This window comes from Octodon degus, unplaced genomic scaffold (genome assembly GCF_000260255.1).
Source record: "Octodon degus isolate 3935 unplaced genomic scaffold, OctDeg1.0 scaffold00067, whole genome shotgun sequence".
Lineage (NCBI taxonomy): Eukaryota > Metazoa > Chordata > Mammalia > Rodentia > Octodontidae > Octodon > Octodon degus.
Window position 1 is genome coordinate 7024122 of NW_004524643.1, and position 14309 is coordinate 7038430.

The 14309-nt window shown below is 42.8% G+C and overlaps 1 protein-coding gene across 1 annotated transcript in view; it reads left to right on the forward strand.

Annotated features, from left to right (window-relative positions):
* Nucleotides 1-14309, forward strand: part of Spon1 (spondin 1) — a 317562-nt gene that overhangs the window by 133290 nt on the left and 169963 nt on the right. The window contains exon 4 of the mRNA XM_004634900.2: nt 8726-8799. Coding sequence (XP_004634957.1) covers nt 8726-8799 — 74 coding nt within the window. The remainder of the gene's footprint in view (nt 1-8725; nt 8800-14309) is intronic.

Genomic DNA, 14309 nt, shown 5'->3' on the forward strand with positions numbered 1-14309 from the left:
TGAGTGAAAAAGAAAAGTCATTTTTCAGATCCTCAAGGCCTTGTGCATGCATTCTTAAGAGAAGATGAAGCTCCGGTGTACTCATGTATGTGGATCTTGCCTTCACCCTTGGCTCGAGGGTTCGACCTATTTCTCTTCGCAAGGTTAAGAAATGTTATAGCTAATTTAAGCTCAAGAGAAGAAATCTTTAAGGGCCAAAAGATGTTTTAAATATGTATTGTTTGGCTTCAATGACAGAAAATGCAAAGTGATTTTGTTTACTATCCAGCATTGCCTACCTGTTAAGGGCTTCTGCAACTGGGGCCTCATCTCGCCTTTGGTTTATTTTGTTTCCTGTGAGTTTCAGAGTTCTTATCAAGAGCTGACAAATTTATAGGCAGCGCTCTAGCAGGTGCCCCTGAGGGTTTCTACTACTTGCTCAGCCTTGGCTTGCTTAGAGGCCTGTGCAGGCTGCCTCCAGAGAAAGAAGAGAATATTTCCCTCATCTGTGTTCTCCTGTTAAACTCCCACGCTGGCCTCCTTCCATGTATACTCGTCTGTGTTCAGGCTGGAATGTGGACTTGAAGGCCCGGCCCAACAAAGGGCAACAGGAACCTACAGATATGGAACCCAAGGCTTGTTTTCCTAAGGCTTCACCCACAGCCCTCTAACGAGCTCTTCGGATCAAAGCATCCTTGCTCCTCTCTCCCACCAAAACCTCCCATGGCTGCTGATCAGCCTCTTAGCCTGATACAGGGGGCCACACAGACCCGGCATCCTTGTTCCCTTTTGAATAGCACTCTTTTGTACTCCCAAATTGCTTTCTTCAATGCCTCCTTCAATCAATTAGATATGCTTCTGAAAACAGGGCTCATTAGAAAGCTTGGCTAATGATGGCTTCACCCAGTAAAGATTTATTTTTCTCATAACAAGAAGACCAGAGGTAGGTGACTGCTGGTACTGTTTCAGTAGCTAAATGGCATTAACACTACTGTCTCTGTGATTTTTCTCGGCCTTTTCTTCACGGTGGCGAAGTGGCTGTCTTGCTTCATATGTAGCAATCGAGGCTGGGGGCAAAGAAGCAACAGGGAAGGATGGTTATAAATTTCTTCTATCTGGAAAATTAAATTCCCTCGGAAGGTCTCCCCTCTGTTCTGCAACCTTCCCTTCTTTTACAGAGGCCACATAGAGGTCCCAAGTCCCTTTCCCTTAGCTGCAAAGGAAGTTAGGGGAAGGCTGCCATCACTGGCTTGCCTGGCATCACCCAAATGCAATGACAGTTCCTCAAGCACAGAAGATGGAGTGGATATTGGTAGATGCCAGAAGTGGCTATTGGTACAATCTACATGGTAGATTGCCATGTAGACTTCTGATTCATCAGATTATGCATCTCTCTCCTGCAGGATGTTAATGACTTGGTATCACATATGCCAAATCTTACTTGTCTTTCTACCTCCAAGCCTTCCTAACCCAGCTTTGTGGCAACTACCCTGTTTAGCAAATTCATGAGTAACGGAATGTGGGGTTATAAAGCCTCTCATATCACCATTAGTTCTTTTAAAACACAACTCAAACGGCCAGCCAAATAGCTCAGTGCCTTAAAGCACCTGCAAGCAGGCACAGGGGCTGGGGGTTTGATCTCCAGGCCTGTCGTACCAGCCCAGCTCCTGCGGCATGCTGAGATGGCAATTGAGACTGAGTGTGGTGGCATGTTCTTGTAATCTCAGCACTTGGGAGGCTGTAAACAGAAGAATCACTACAAATCCAATCTAGTAGTGAGACCCTGAACACCCTGTAGACCCTTCCCTAAAAATGCAAAAAAAAGAAAAAAAATATATATATACAATTCAATTTTATTCTTTTACATCTCCTTTGTCACACCCAAATCAATTCCTTGTTAGCTTTCCATTGGCTTTGGTGTGGGGATAAATTTTAAAGTGCTCGAGGAATAGAGTTGATAAGACATATGATAAAGACGAGGTCTGAAATTGGACAATAATGAAAGAAAATGGAAACTTGTTATCCCTTAGGTCATTCGAAGAGTCTAAGAGGAAATCAAATGAGTGGTAAAACTGGTTTTTATTAAAAATTGGAACAGGGCTTGTTCAGTGATATACAGCTAGAGCTTCAGAAACCCACTGACCATATGAGTTTGGGAATAGGTTGTGGTCGTGCTGAGAAACTGACCCCTGAGCCGTATTGTTGGCATAACTTAAGCTTCACATGCCACGCGGCACTATGGGAAGCTAATGTCCCCGAGTCAGGTGGAGACATCTGCTCAAAACAGGTAGAATTTCTCCCCAGGCCCACAAGGGGCGGAAGTTTCCTTTCTCAAACTTCCCTTGCAGCTAAGAGTAAGGGTCTTGGGACCTATAGGTGACCTCTGTAAATGAATGGAAGATTTCGAGAATAGAGCCGACCCATACTCGTGGGACGACTCTGCACTTAGGGAATTCTAGCCCCTCTGCTTTCCCCTGCTCCTCCATTGTGGTATTTGTTGTTGATCTCCAGTTTCTTTTTTCTGGTACTTTCCATTCTCCATTCAGAGAAGATGATGCTCTGGCCTACTGCTGTATGTGGGATGTTGCCTTCACCCTTGGCTTGAGGGTTAGACATATTTCTCTTTGCAAGGTTAAAAAAATGTTATAGCTAATTTAAGCTCAAGAGAGGAAACCTTTAAGGGCCAAAAGATGCTTTAAATATGTATTATTTACATAGGAACTCTTTGCTGAAAGACACTGTTTCTTATTCGCCTTTGGGTAACAGCTGCCAATAAAGTACCTGGCACAATTTAAACGCTCAGCAAGTGTTCTGCAAGTGAGTGATAACTAGTCAGGAATGATCTCATGACAGCTCCTTAGGGCTGCTTTGCAGGCATGATAGATGAGAAATGACCACACATACAGATGCACTCTGAATTTGCAGCTTTGTGACCCCAAGCAGGAATGGAGATCTTACACTTGCATAACGAGAAGCTCTTGCTGTCCTATAGATTGAGCCCTGCAGGTACATTTTCACTCCTCTTCTCCCCTATGCGCATTATGAAGGACTGCCAGGATCCTTGGGAACCCTAGGCTACAGCTTCCATCCCTGACAGCCTCCTAAGGCTGAATAAAACCTTGGTGAGAGTCTGCACTGTGGCTTTCATGCTGGTCAGCTTAGCACTTGGTGTCATGGTGACATAAACTCATGCAGATGGTCTCTGTACTTCATAGTGTCACCATTCCCAGCTCCTTAGTGCATGACTTCTGGGTCCTCCCAGTTAGTCTTTCATTGGTGGAAAGGAGTAAGTATAACTAGTTCTAAACTGGACCACCTTTATGGAAACACTGTTTAGATCCCAGAGAAATCATTTTATGTATTCCAAGAAATATGTGGTAATAGGGAATTTACTGGAATTGGGAAGCAGGCTGGCAAAAATAGCCTGGAGACCACAGACCAAGCTTCCTCGGGACTATGGATCATCTCTGTGCAAAGCAGCTGGCCAAGGCAGCACCCTCAGCGTGGCCTCCATGAGTGAAGGAGACAGGCCTGACACCAATCACAAGAACAGCTAGTATTTGTTAAGCACCAGGAACTACATTAGGGGCTGGCAATTGAGCAAGAGTAATGGTAGCATAACAGCCCCCAGGTACTGAAGGGTTACTGAGAAAAACCTACTCCAGTGGCATCTTCCATGAATTTTGTCTGCGTAACAGTGTATCCATCACCAAAGATCCACTCAACATAATAATTGAAGTAGCTTCAGGACCCACTCTCCCTCCCACAAGCACATCAGTTTCAGAGATGGCCTCTTTTCCTTTTCAGAACTCAACAGCAAACTCATACCTGAGCAAACTCTAAATTCTCCCCAGCAGGCAAATTCCCCAAGGAAAAGGAGAAGCAAATGAATAGAACCTTTAGACAAAAAGGGATCACGTACCTAAGAGATTGGGGATGATATTTTGGACATGTCCACTTTAGGCTTAAAAGAGAGTTTTTGAAAATTTTACTGAGTCACTTAGAACCTCAGTTTTCCAAAGTTCGAGAAGCTAACATACTGAGGAATTTAATTGGGATTTCTTTAACAGCCTCTCTCAGGATCGGAAAGCACCAGGTACATAAATGCTATGCAGCAGGACTGCCAAATTGCAATAGAGAAGGCGAGAGAATTTGTCATTTTGAATTGCTAAGGGAATTCTTACAGCTTTCTCATCTTGTAAAACTATTATTTTTCTGAGCTGTAATATGATTTATAAGCCTCTGCTGAGTTTCAGACTTTTGATAGGAATAAACTCAAAGTAAAATGAATTTTCTCAGGATATAAAATTCTCCCAGGAGTTGACCAAAAGAGGAATAAAAAGAAGCATCTTGTAGAACTCAGTGTGCCAAAATCGTGGTCTCTGCCATGATATCTGTGGCCGAGAGTGGCCCTGCCTCCGTACTTGAGGCTCAGCTGGGCTCTTTCTCACTACATATTCTCCCTGGATGACATCAACCACTCTAGATGCTTCGGCGTCACCTGTGCCCAGTGAGACCCACATCCATACTCGGGGATGGCACTGCACTTATAGAAATAAGCCACACTTGGTTCCTGCTCTCAAGTAGGTTATAGTCTAGCCCAGGAGACAGAAAACTGAATAGGCAAGTATTCTTAGGTCGGTAAGTACCATGCTTGGAGATGCCAGGATGCTCCGAGGAAGGCTCACGCAGTCAAGGAATCCACCCTGCGGAAGAGATACCTTCTGTGTGACGTGTGTGTGCAGGTATGTGTGTGTGTTGGGCCGCCAGGAGAGGTGGCCAAGAAGCCTGCTCACTAGAGACCTGGACCCTGATGGAGCTGGTGTGGAGCATGGCCTGGAATGCATCCAAAGCAACTGGACAGATCTGAGGCCAGATCATGGAGCCCGATGAGAACAAGATGGACATCCTTACTGGAGCCACACAGGACTCGAAACCCCAAAGGCGTGATGCAGAGGGGCCAACCTCTGCCTTAGCATAGAGATCGTGCGTCAGATTCTGAGACCCACCATGGTCGCCACAGACAGGTTGAGATGGACCCAAGGAAAACCAACTGGGGGAACATTTCATAATACTCATCTCACAGAGAAATTTTACTTCACGCATGGAATCATCTTCATCTTCCCAGCCACTCTTCAGTATAAAATAGACCAGGGGCTTTGGAAGGAGAGAGCAAGGCTTTCAGCAGCTAGGCAAGCTGCTGCACGTCCCTTGCTCTCCATCGTCCTCGCTTGTAAAATAAGGGAGAAAGAGCTCTAGAATCTCCTCTGGAGGATGCTTTCGTACTTTTCCCAAACCTCGTCTAGGCTGGTGTGAAGTTACTTACAGTTTTATTCATCTTCTTAATAGGAACAATCTAAAAGTTACTAAAAATACTGCCTTGCTTGATTAGAGGTATATTAGTGATATATGTGCCATCTTAACTATCTAACAGCTGAAAACTGCTGAATTTAAGACATATTCAGGACCCTGGGACACGCTGAGATGGCAAGTGGGACAGGGCGTTGTGGCATGCGCCTGTAATCCCAGCTCTTGGCTGCAAACAGGCGGATCACTACAAGTCTGATCTAGTAGTGAGACCCTGAACACTCTGTAGACCCTTCCCTAAAATACAAAAAAATAAAACATATTCAGCCTAATCATTTTGGATGAAGAATTTGAGCTCTGCCACATGTGCTTACTCACACTTGCACTCATTCTGTCTGTCCGACTCTCTCTGCCCCCTTCTACACACACACACACACACACACACACACACACACACACACGGACATACACATGGCAGAAAGCATAAAATCCTTCAGTGAAAATTGATGCATATTAAAGGCTTAGAAATGATAATTATTAAAAAATAAGTGGTCTGCCTTATATTTTATCCTAAATTTTTGTAAAAGCTCAAGTGGTAATGAAGTTGATACAGTTCATCAAGAAATATGCTTGTTTTTCATCTTTTGTCCCCACAAATTTTTATAATCACATTTTTTCCAAAGTTACATACAACTACTTATAATGACCATACCTTTAAGTTATAGATTTTTGTCCTTATCCTCCCGTTCATGCTTCACCTGATAGAGGAAAGAGGTCCTCAGAGCAGGAGGACGCAAGTCAGAGGCTGGGCCCCAGAGAACTTACCATGACACGGCAACAAATGAAGCTGGAAGATGTTCCGGGAAAATGATTTTTAAAAATACCTTGGGAGCCATGTGTATATGTTATCCTGTACACCAGTGGCTTTCAGCCCTTTTTACCAAGAGAACCTATTGAAACAAAATTGGATTTGCATAGGACCTCTGTACACTGCAGTGGTGCACCAGTTCCCTTTGACTCTGCTATTTGGTGCTCTTTTTTTTTTTTTTTTTTTGTATTTTAGGAAAGGGGCTATAGGGTGTTCAGGGTCTCACTATTAGATTGGATGCCCCGGGAGCGGGGTTGGCACTGCAGGCCTGGGGATCAAACCTTGGCCCCTGCGCCTGCTTGCAGGCACTTTAATCTGCTGAGATATTTGGCCCACCCTTCATGTGCTTTTTTGAAAGAGCAAATCTGGTCCTTGTAGTCCTTGGGGGATGGTCTTCAAAAATAACTCACTAAACTTGGAGTAAAATACTGTCTTCTGATAGCTCTGGGTGCTGTGTCCCTGCCCACTGTCCCAGCTCATTCACATTACCCCCTTGACCTGTATGCCTTTGTCCTCCCAAACATGAGGATTTCATCCAGAACACTGCTGGGGAGATGGTTCAATAGAATCAACACTTGCCTGGCTCTGTACAAAAAAAAAAAAAAAAAAAAACTTGTCTTCATTTGGGACACCGTCTCCCCTTCTTGTCCCACCCACTTGCCTAGTTAGCTCCGCAGTCTTCCGAATCTTGCCTCAGCCATCCTCCCTCACAAGAACCTTTCCCATTTGGGTCAGGCCAGGGCCCCCCTGCTGTGTTCTCCCAAGCTCTGTCCCTATCCCCACTGTAGCACTTCATTATGGGTGGGTTAAATCATGAGTTGTGGGTTCGATCCTTTGATGCTTCCCCCTACTGTGCTATAAATGTTGAGAATGGGCAGGGTGGTCCCATCTGTCTTACAGTGTTCCTGGAACTTTCTGCAGTGCCAGCCACTGAACAGGCCCCCAGCAATGATTGTTAAAACTATACCAATAAATAGCACAGAGACAGATGGGGGGAGGGGACTGCTATGGCTGAAATAGGGATGGAGCCATGGATTGAGTGTGGAGCCTGGGATCCTTCCCCCAGGCCTGCTCCTTGTGCTCCATGGGGGTCCCCCAGTTTAGGACATCTTGCAAAGCACAGTTGGAGATGGTGGGCGTTCTAACAAAAGGCTTTGTTCCTCAGCTTCAGGGTAGGATTGAGTATTACAACCTTGGCCTGAGGAAACCTTCCCACTTAAGTGGTCAACATAATGGATAAATGATCAAAGTATCACTGTAGACAGGAAGCATATTTCATTTGGTTATTTCAACATCTTGTGCCTCTTGGGTGGGGAAAGACTATAAAAGACATCTGTAGGCTGCTCTGAATTATAATCTTTTTTTCCAGGGCTGGATGTAGAGTAGACGTTTCTTTGGAAAATCATTTTGGCTGTGGCCCAGACCATCAGGAAAATTGCCTCTGTTCTTCACAGATCCTGCACACACGGCCTCATTCCTGGGCCTGGGCTCCTCTGACTCAGGGCAGATCCTGTGACTCTAGTGCTTATTCAGTGTGGTCAGCCATAATGGAGTCAAGGGATGCCTTTATCTGTTAAATAGGGCAAATCGAAGTGAAAATTACCTTTTGATTGAGTAGCTTTGCTGAAGAAAATCAATAGAAATGGCCCAAGATTTATTGGCACCATCTCAGTTTTAAGTGTTGTAGACTTTCAAATTACTGGAACACTGGGCTTCAGGATTCAACCTCTTCAAAGCCAGATGAAATAAACAACAGAGTAAGTTTAAGGGAAAGCTGCGTTTCTGTGCATTCCCAGATTAAAGAGGGAATATGCTGACCAAAAAGTAAGTGGTTTTTTCAACCTTAAAATGTGCTTCCCAAATTCTAAGAGCCTATTTTTTACATGTTTGAGAGAGAGTTATCACAGCTGAAGTTGTCTTTTGTTCAAAATGTAGGAGACGGTTTTGTCTAGACTTTCAGGAAAGATATAGAATGACATTTTCAGAACAAATCAAAATATATTTTTAAATTCCCTTTTTTTCCATTCAGGAAGAAGATTTGACATGCTTCTATAATTTGAATTTGGTGGATCTATAAATGGCCTCCATAGTTTAATATGAAGAGTAGAGTAAAATGAACCATTGAGAAAAGGCATAAAAAATGCTGTTCATTCACTTTCTTGCTTTGAAAGTAACATCATCAACAACAATTTAGGAGCCAGGCATGGTGACGCATGCCTGTAATTCTAGTACTTGGGAAGCTGAGACAGAAGGATGGGCTCACAGTGAGTTCAAGGCCACCCTGGACCACATAGTGAGTTCAAGGCCAGCCTGAACTATGTGACAAGACCCTGTCTCAAAACAAACAAAAAGCACAATGACTTAGGAAGGAGCACTGAGATGGTTTCTAAACACCTACATTTTCACAAAGCTCTCACTGTCACCCTGTGCCAGCTCTCCAATGAGCACAGAAAGCTGGGTCTGCTCCACCAGAGCCTCACAGCATAAAGGGCCAAGAAGCCCTGCACCATGCCTGAAGGACCCCCTCCCCACCTGCCTGCCTCACCTCTGTGTTCTCTTCCTTTCCCACAGAGCCAGCATCGTGCAGAAGCGCATTATTTATTTTCAAGATGAGGGCTCTCTGACCAAAAAACTTTGTGAACAAGGTAAGACCCGGATGGAGGAGGGCAGGTGATGGGAAGAGGCCTCGTCTAGTTCAGGCTCTCACTGCAGGATTAAATGCATTCTACTCCCTCACATAGCTCCAAGTTTTAATCTGGCTGTGTGCTGTGGATAATTGGATCTGCCGGAAGCTCTAATTACTCAGCCTGATTCCCTGGGTAGCAGATAATGTACCTTATATTGGTGTCTTCTTATTTTTGTGAAACAGTGATTATTCTGAAGAGGTTCCTTGGAATAATTCACAGGACTTAATTAAGGAATGCACAATTGTGTACCTGTAAAAACAGTCTGATCTTCTGAAAAAATTGCCCGCAGAAACGTGTGTGACATCTGGATGACATGTGGAGTTTTCTCCAGGAAAGACCAACAGAACATTGGGGTGTTATGGGGGACAGTGACCTTGGTATTATACTGTATTCCAGGGCTTGACCTTAGATTTCAAGCTCCTCAACCCCATCTTGTTGAGTGGCAGGCATTCTCATAAAGCTCCTGGAGACCAAGTAGATGGAGGCGATCACAGCCAGAGCCTGGATTCAGTGCAGGCCTGGGTAAGAATCTGTTCCCCCACACACACCCCCAAGCCATGGGAATTAATACATGCAAAATAGTGCCTTGCCTGCTTGGCACATAGTAAATGCTGTCTATATAAGTGTCAGCTATTGCTATCTATATCCAAATGCTTATTCATTAATCTACTGTAATACAAGAAAAAGACCAAGAAAATCTGAAGGTCTTTAGAAATCATTAGCTAACTACATAAAAATAGAAAATGTTCTATAATTATACAGCTTAACTATCTCATTTCTATTCATTTTTGCAGAAGTTTTATTTGCATTTAAAGCAATTCATCTTTGGAGAAGAAATAATCCTCTAACTGGCAAATCATAAGCTACTAAGAAAAGTTGATAAAAGTCTTCTGGGAAGATAATAATAAAAGCTAATAATTTCTGAGCTCTTGCTACATACCAGGCACTATTCTAAATGCTTCATATGCATTAATCATGTAATCCAAACAATAATCCTTTATAGTAAAGATTATTATAGCATCCCTATTTGTAAATGAGGAGCCTGAGACAATTTGGTTTGTTTTGCTTTGCTTTTTTTTGGTATTGGGCATTGAACCCAAGGACCTTGCACTGAGCTATCTTCCAGCCTTTGTTTTTTATTTTCAGACGGTATTTCATGAAGTCAATAAATTGCCCAGACTGGGCTTGAACTTGTGATTCTCCTGCCCCAGCCTCCCAGAGTTCTGGGATTACAGGAGTATGCCACCATACCCCACCAGACCAATAGTTTAAAATTGCTCCCCCAGCATCATGAGCCCTCGTTAAAGGGAGGATTTCACCCTTGAAGCCAGTGCCCCGAACCACTGCTCTTTTGCCAAAGCCACTGTCTTCTAGACTCTATCTTCTGTTTCAGTTTCTTGTATTTTTTTTATTTTTAACTTATCCTATGCATTTTAAAGTGAAAGTTAAAACACACAAACCACAGAAATTGTTGATATAGCCCTGACCAATATTTAAAAACACCCAATTATCATTTACACACATTCCTCATCTTTAATTTTACATCTTGAGCCAGCCAAATAGCTCACCAGATTAAAGCACCTGCTTAGGCAGACACAGGGGCTGGGAGTTCAATCCCAAGCCTGCTGTGCTGGCCCCGCCCCTGGGTACACTCAGAGGGCAACTGAGACTGGGCATGATGGCGCACACCTATAATCCCAGCACTTGGGAAGTAAACAGGCAGATCACTATGAGACCTATCTATGCAGTGAGACCCTGTAGTCCCTGTTCTAAAATACAAAATAATAATAATAATTTTACATGTCATCATATAAGGGTACTAGTAACATGCCCAGTTCCAATTCCTTACAATCCTATTTGTCAAGCAGCAAGATGACAATGAATCATAACACAGCACAGAATGTTTCCTTTAAGAAACCCCATTAGTAGTGTAGCGATTGGTAAATGGCTATTCATGGAACTGACTTGGAGGGTTATAGTAGCCATTCCTCACAAAACATGTAGTACATGTACACTAACAAATGGGAAATGTAACTCTTAATTAATATAAGATAAAGTGTTACTCTTTATGCTTTAAGTTACAAACTCTAGGGCACTTTCACAGTGGACAATTTGGGGTGCTTTAATTCTAGACACTGTAACTGAACCTTATGCAATTAGTCACCTAAAAGTCTATGAACTTTGAGGACTGCTCATTGGTTTTTCAACAAGAGCCTTTTGTTGACCAGGAAAAATCTAGTTAACTGATGGTGCATTACATTGAGTATACCTTTTAAGAAAAACTGACCCTAGAAAAGATTGCATCGTTGACATATAGTGACTCCAAACTTTGTTACTCTTAAGAGGAAAATGCAGTGGCTTGCACTGTTGTCTTGAGCAGTTCTACACCTTACCTTTCCATAGACGAACTGGAGCAAAATTAAGTCCTCTGAAAGAGAAGGTGGGGATTGAGTTGGACGTTCTGCCATCAGGACTATAGCTGCTGCTCACACCAGAAAACTATGATCTGTGGTCTAAGCACTTGGCTAGCATCCGTGCTAACGCTGGTATATGTCACTGCCCACTCACTCAACCTTTCTCTAGACAGCATCTCAACCATGAAGCTCTAAGTTCCTAGGTCACAATCCACCTATGATGAAATGATACCCAGACCCTGTAGGTTAGAGCTGCGGCTGTTCTAGATCCTACACTTACACACCACCTTGGAGCCTCCTGCATAGGTAGCTAAGGACAGTCACTGAGGTGTGAGTCTCATTAGTTTACCTGTCAGAGGACAGCCTTATTGGTAGGATTTGAGAGTTCTGAGGGTATGCTGTACTGACACCTCCATGTACTGACAGCAATTATTAACTAAAGCCACTTTCCAGAGCTTCAAATATGATGTGATGTGAAGCCTTGTCTGAGCCACGCATGTGCTAAAATTTATAGATATAGTGCTAAAAAAAAAAAAAAAAAAAAAAGGCATGACAAACATTTCCTTGTTTGTATCTAGGCAGAGTTCCTGTCAAAGTGACTCACCACGCATCTATACAGAAAGATTACTTGCCATTGGAAGGTGCTGACAAAAATAGGGCTCCACAGGTTCTGGAAAGTAGGATCGACAGATACAGTCGAGATGATCTTCAGACAGCAGGCCCATAAGTCAGCCAACAAAGCACATTGCCTTAAGTCTTTGTGTGTGATTGCTTAACCGACTCTAGCTTTTTCATTAAGATCTCTGCATCCTTTGCTTCCTTGATGAACCAAATCAAATCTATCAAGGGAAGAGTGAAACTTGCATCTATTATTTTTTCCCAAAATAAAACCATTAATCCATAGGTAGAGATTAATAAGAGCCACACAGATTAACAAGCAATAACATTCATTGCTTTAAAAAAAAAAAAGCAATACAGATGTTAAGCTACTTAGAATTAAAAGCATGAAATATTTAAGAAGGTAATCTACAGCAAATGCATGCATATGTACAGTTTAATACTTAGTCCTTTAAGAGGGGAGAGACAAGGAGGAGGATGGAGGATCGATAGTAAGCAGAGAGGGTTAATGAGAGAAGGAAGAAAAGTGAAAGAAAAAAATACCAGGGAGAGCTGAAAAAGAAGACAGCAGATTAAGAGTAGAGATACAAAGAAGAGGCTCCGGGCCTGAGGTGCCTGCACTTGGCAGCCTGCTGTGGTGCTGGGGGAGCAACTTGTTAGCACCGCCCTATGAAAGCCTGCCTCACTATCAGTAGGATTCCCTCAGTGGGAAATAGTTGTTATTTTCCAACCTAGAAATTTACTTTTTAGGCAGAAGCTTATTTTTCTTTGGAATCCCAAAAGGTTTGTTGTAAGTGCAATTCTTTAAATCCTTGAAAATATCTTTAACTTTACCACCACCTAAATTGGAAAGCCTCTTCTGGTAAGGCAAAGCTACCAGTTGGCTTCATTCTGGGCCTTCTAGAGATTACTGCTGGCTCATTAACAGCTCCTGATAGTTACCGTTGAGACCCCAGGATATATTGCTTAGCTCGGAATCCTTTTCTTTCCAAAACTAATTTAGGTTTTTCACAACATAGTTGGTCATAATGGGAGTAAAAAGGGATAAAGTTTTTAGGAGTTCCTGGGTTACAGGGCCTTCCCTAAGACATATCTGAGTGAGACAATCAAAGTGGCTCACTCAGGAATTAGATCCAGGCCTCCTATACACATACAGCAGTGCTCCATCCTCTTCTCAGTGTCCACAAAGTAGTCAACCAATAATTTCTACTTTTGGGGGGTGGTGAAACCCTTTCCTGGGATTGTTTAGAAACCTTGGGGCTAGGTAGGGAAATAATTTTTTAAATCCACCATTCTTCATTTGGAGAAAGTAAAAGTGAAACAAAACCACAAGGGAAAAGTTTTTCTCTCATTGTCATTTGTGCAGACCTGCCCAGAGTTGGTCTTTCCTGAAATAATGTCACGGAGAGGTGAAAGGCAAGGGCACTGGATCCCAAAGGACCTGGGCTCTGGTTCTGCCTGCTCTGCTCACTACCTTGTGACCTTGAGCAAGTTACCTGCCTCAGTGCATGGTTGTGTAAAACGAAGATGACCAAAGTACGTACTTCCGAGGATTGTTAGGATCAATGAGACAATATAGTAAAACCATGGCTTGTAAACATAATTCATTCAGGACACATGCTTGTAATCCAAAGCACTTGTATATCAAAGCAAATGTCCCCATAAGAAATAACAAAAATTCAGATGATTTGTTCCACAAACTAAAATAAAAATTCATATGAAATGATTCCAATACTGTAATACAATACAAAACAATAAAGAAAATATAAAATATAAAGAAAAGTAAATTAACCTGTATTTCCCTTTAAAAAGCCTTTGTGGCTGGTTTGAGGGAGACGAAAGAAGATGATTGATTATGGGATGACTTCCTTTCTCTAGCAGCATCACTGCTGCCTATTGGCTCAATGGAATCTTTTCCTTTGTACACATCTTTAACAAGGAAGCTAAGGCCAGAGATATAGCTCAGTGGCTCAGCACCTGCCTGGCAAGCCCTAGGTTATAAGTTCAATTTCCTGTACCAAAACAAAACCAAAATAAGAACCCACCCAATAACACTTGTAATCTTGTGACATTCAGCGTCACGTCCTACTCATATGGCAAGGCAGCGCTTATTTTTCAAGTTAAAATTTATTAGAAATCCTTGCTTATCCCATGGAACACTCACAGAACAAGCTGCTCTCCACCCAAAGATTTGCTGTGGATATGGAAAGGGACCAGCACAAGCCCTCAGTACGGTGCAGTTCTCATTCCACTGTCTTGGACTTTTGTCTCCATCCTAGAACCCAGGATTCACTCCTACTTGTCACTGATTTTGCCTGTTCAAACCTAGTGAACCCAGTGAATTCTACAAGAAAACTTCCAGAATATTCTTTCTGACATTGAAAATTATTTTCGTACTCTTTGTTGCTGCTCTCGGCCCAGCATTCAAGAATAAAT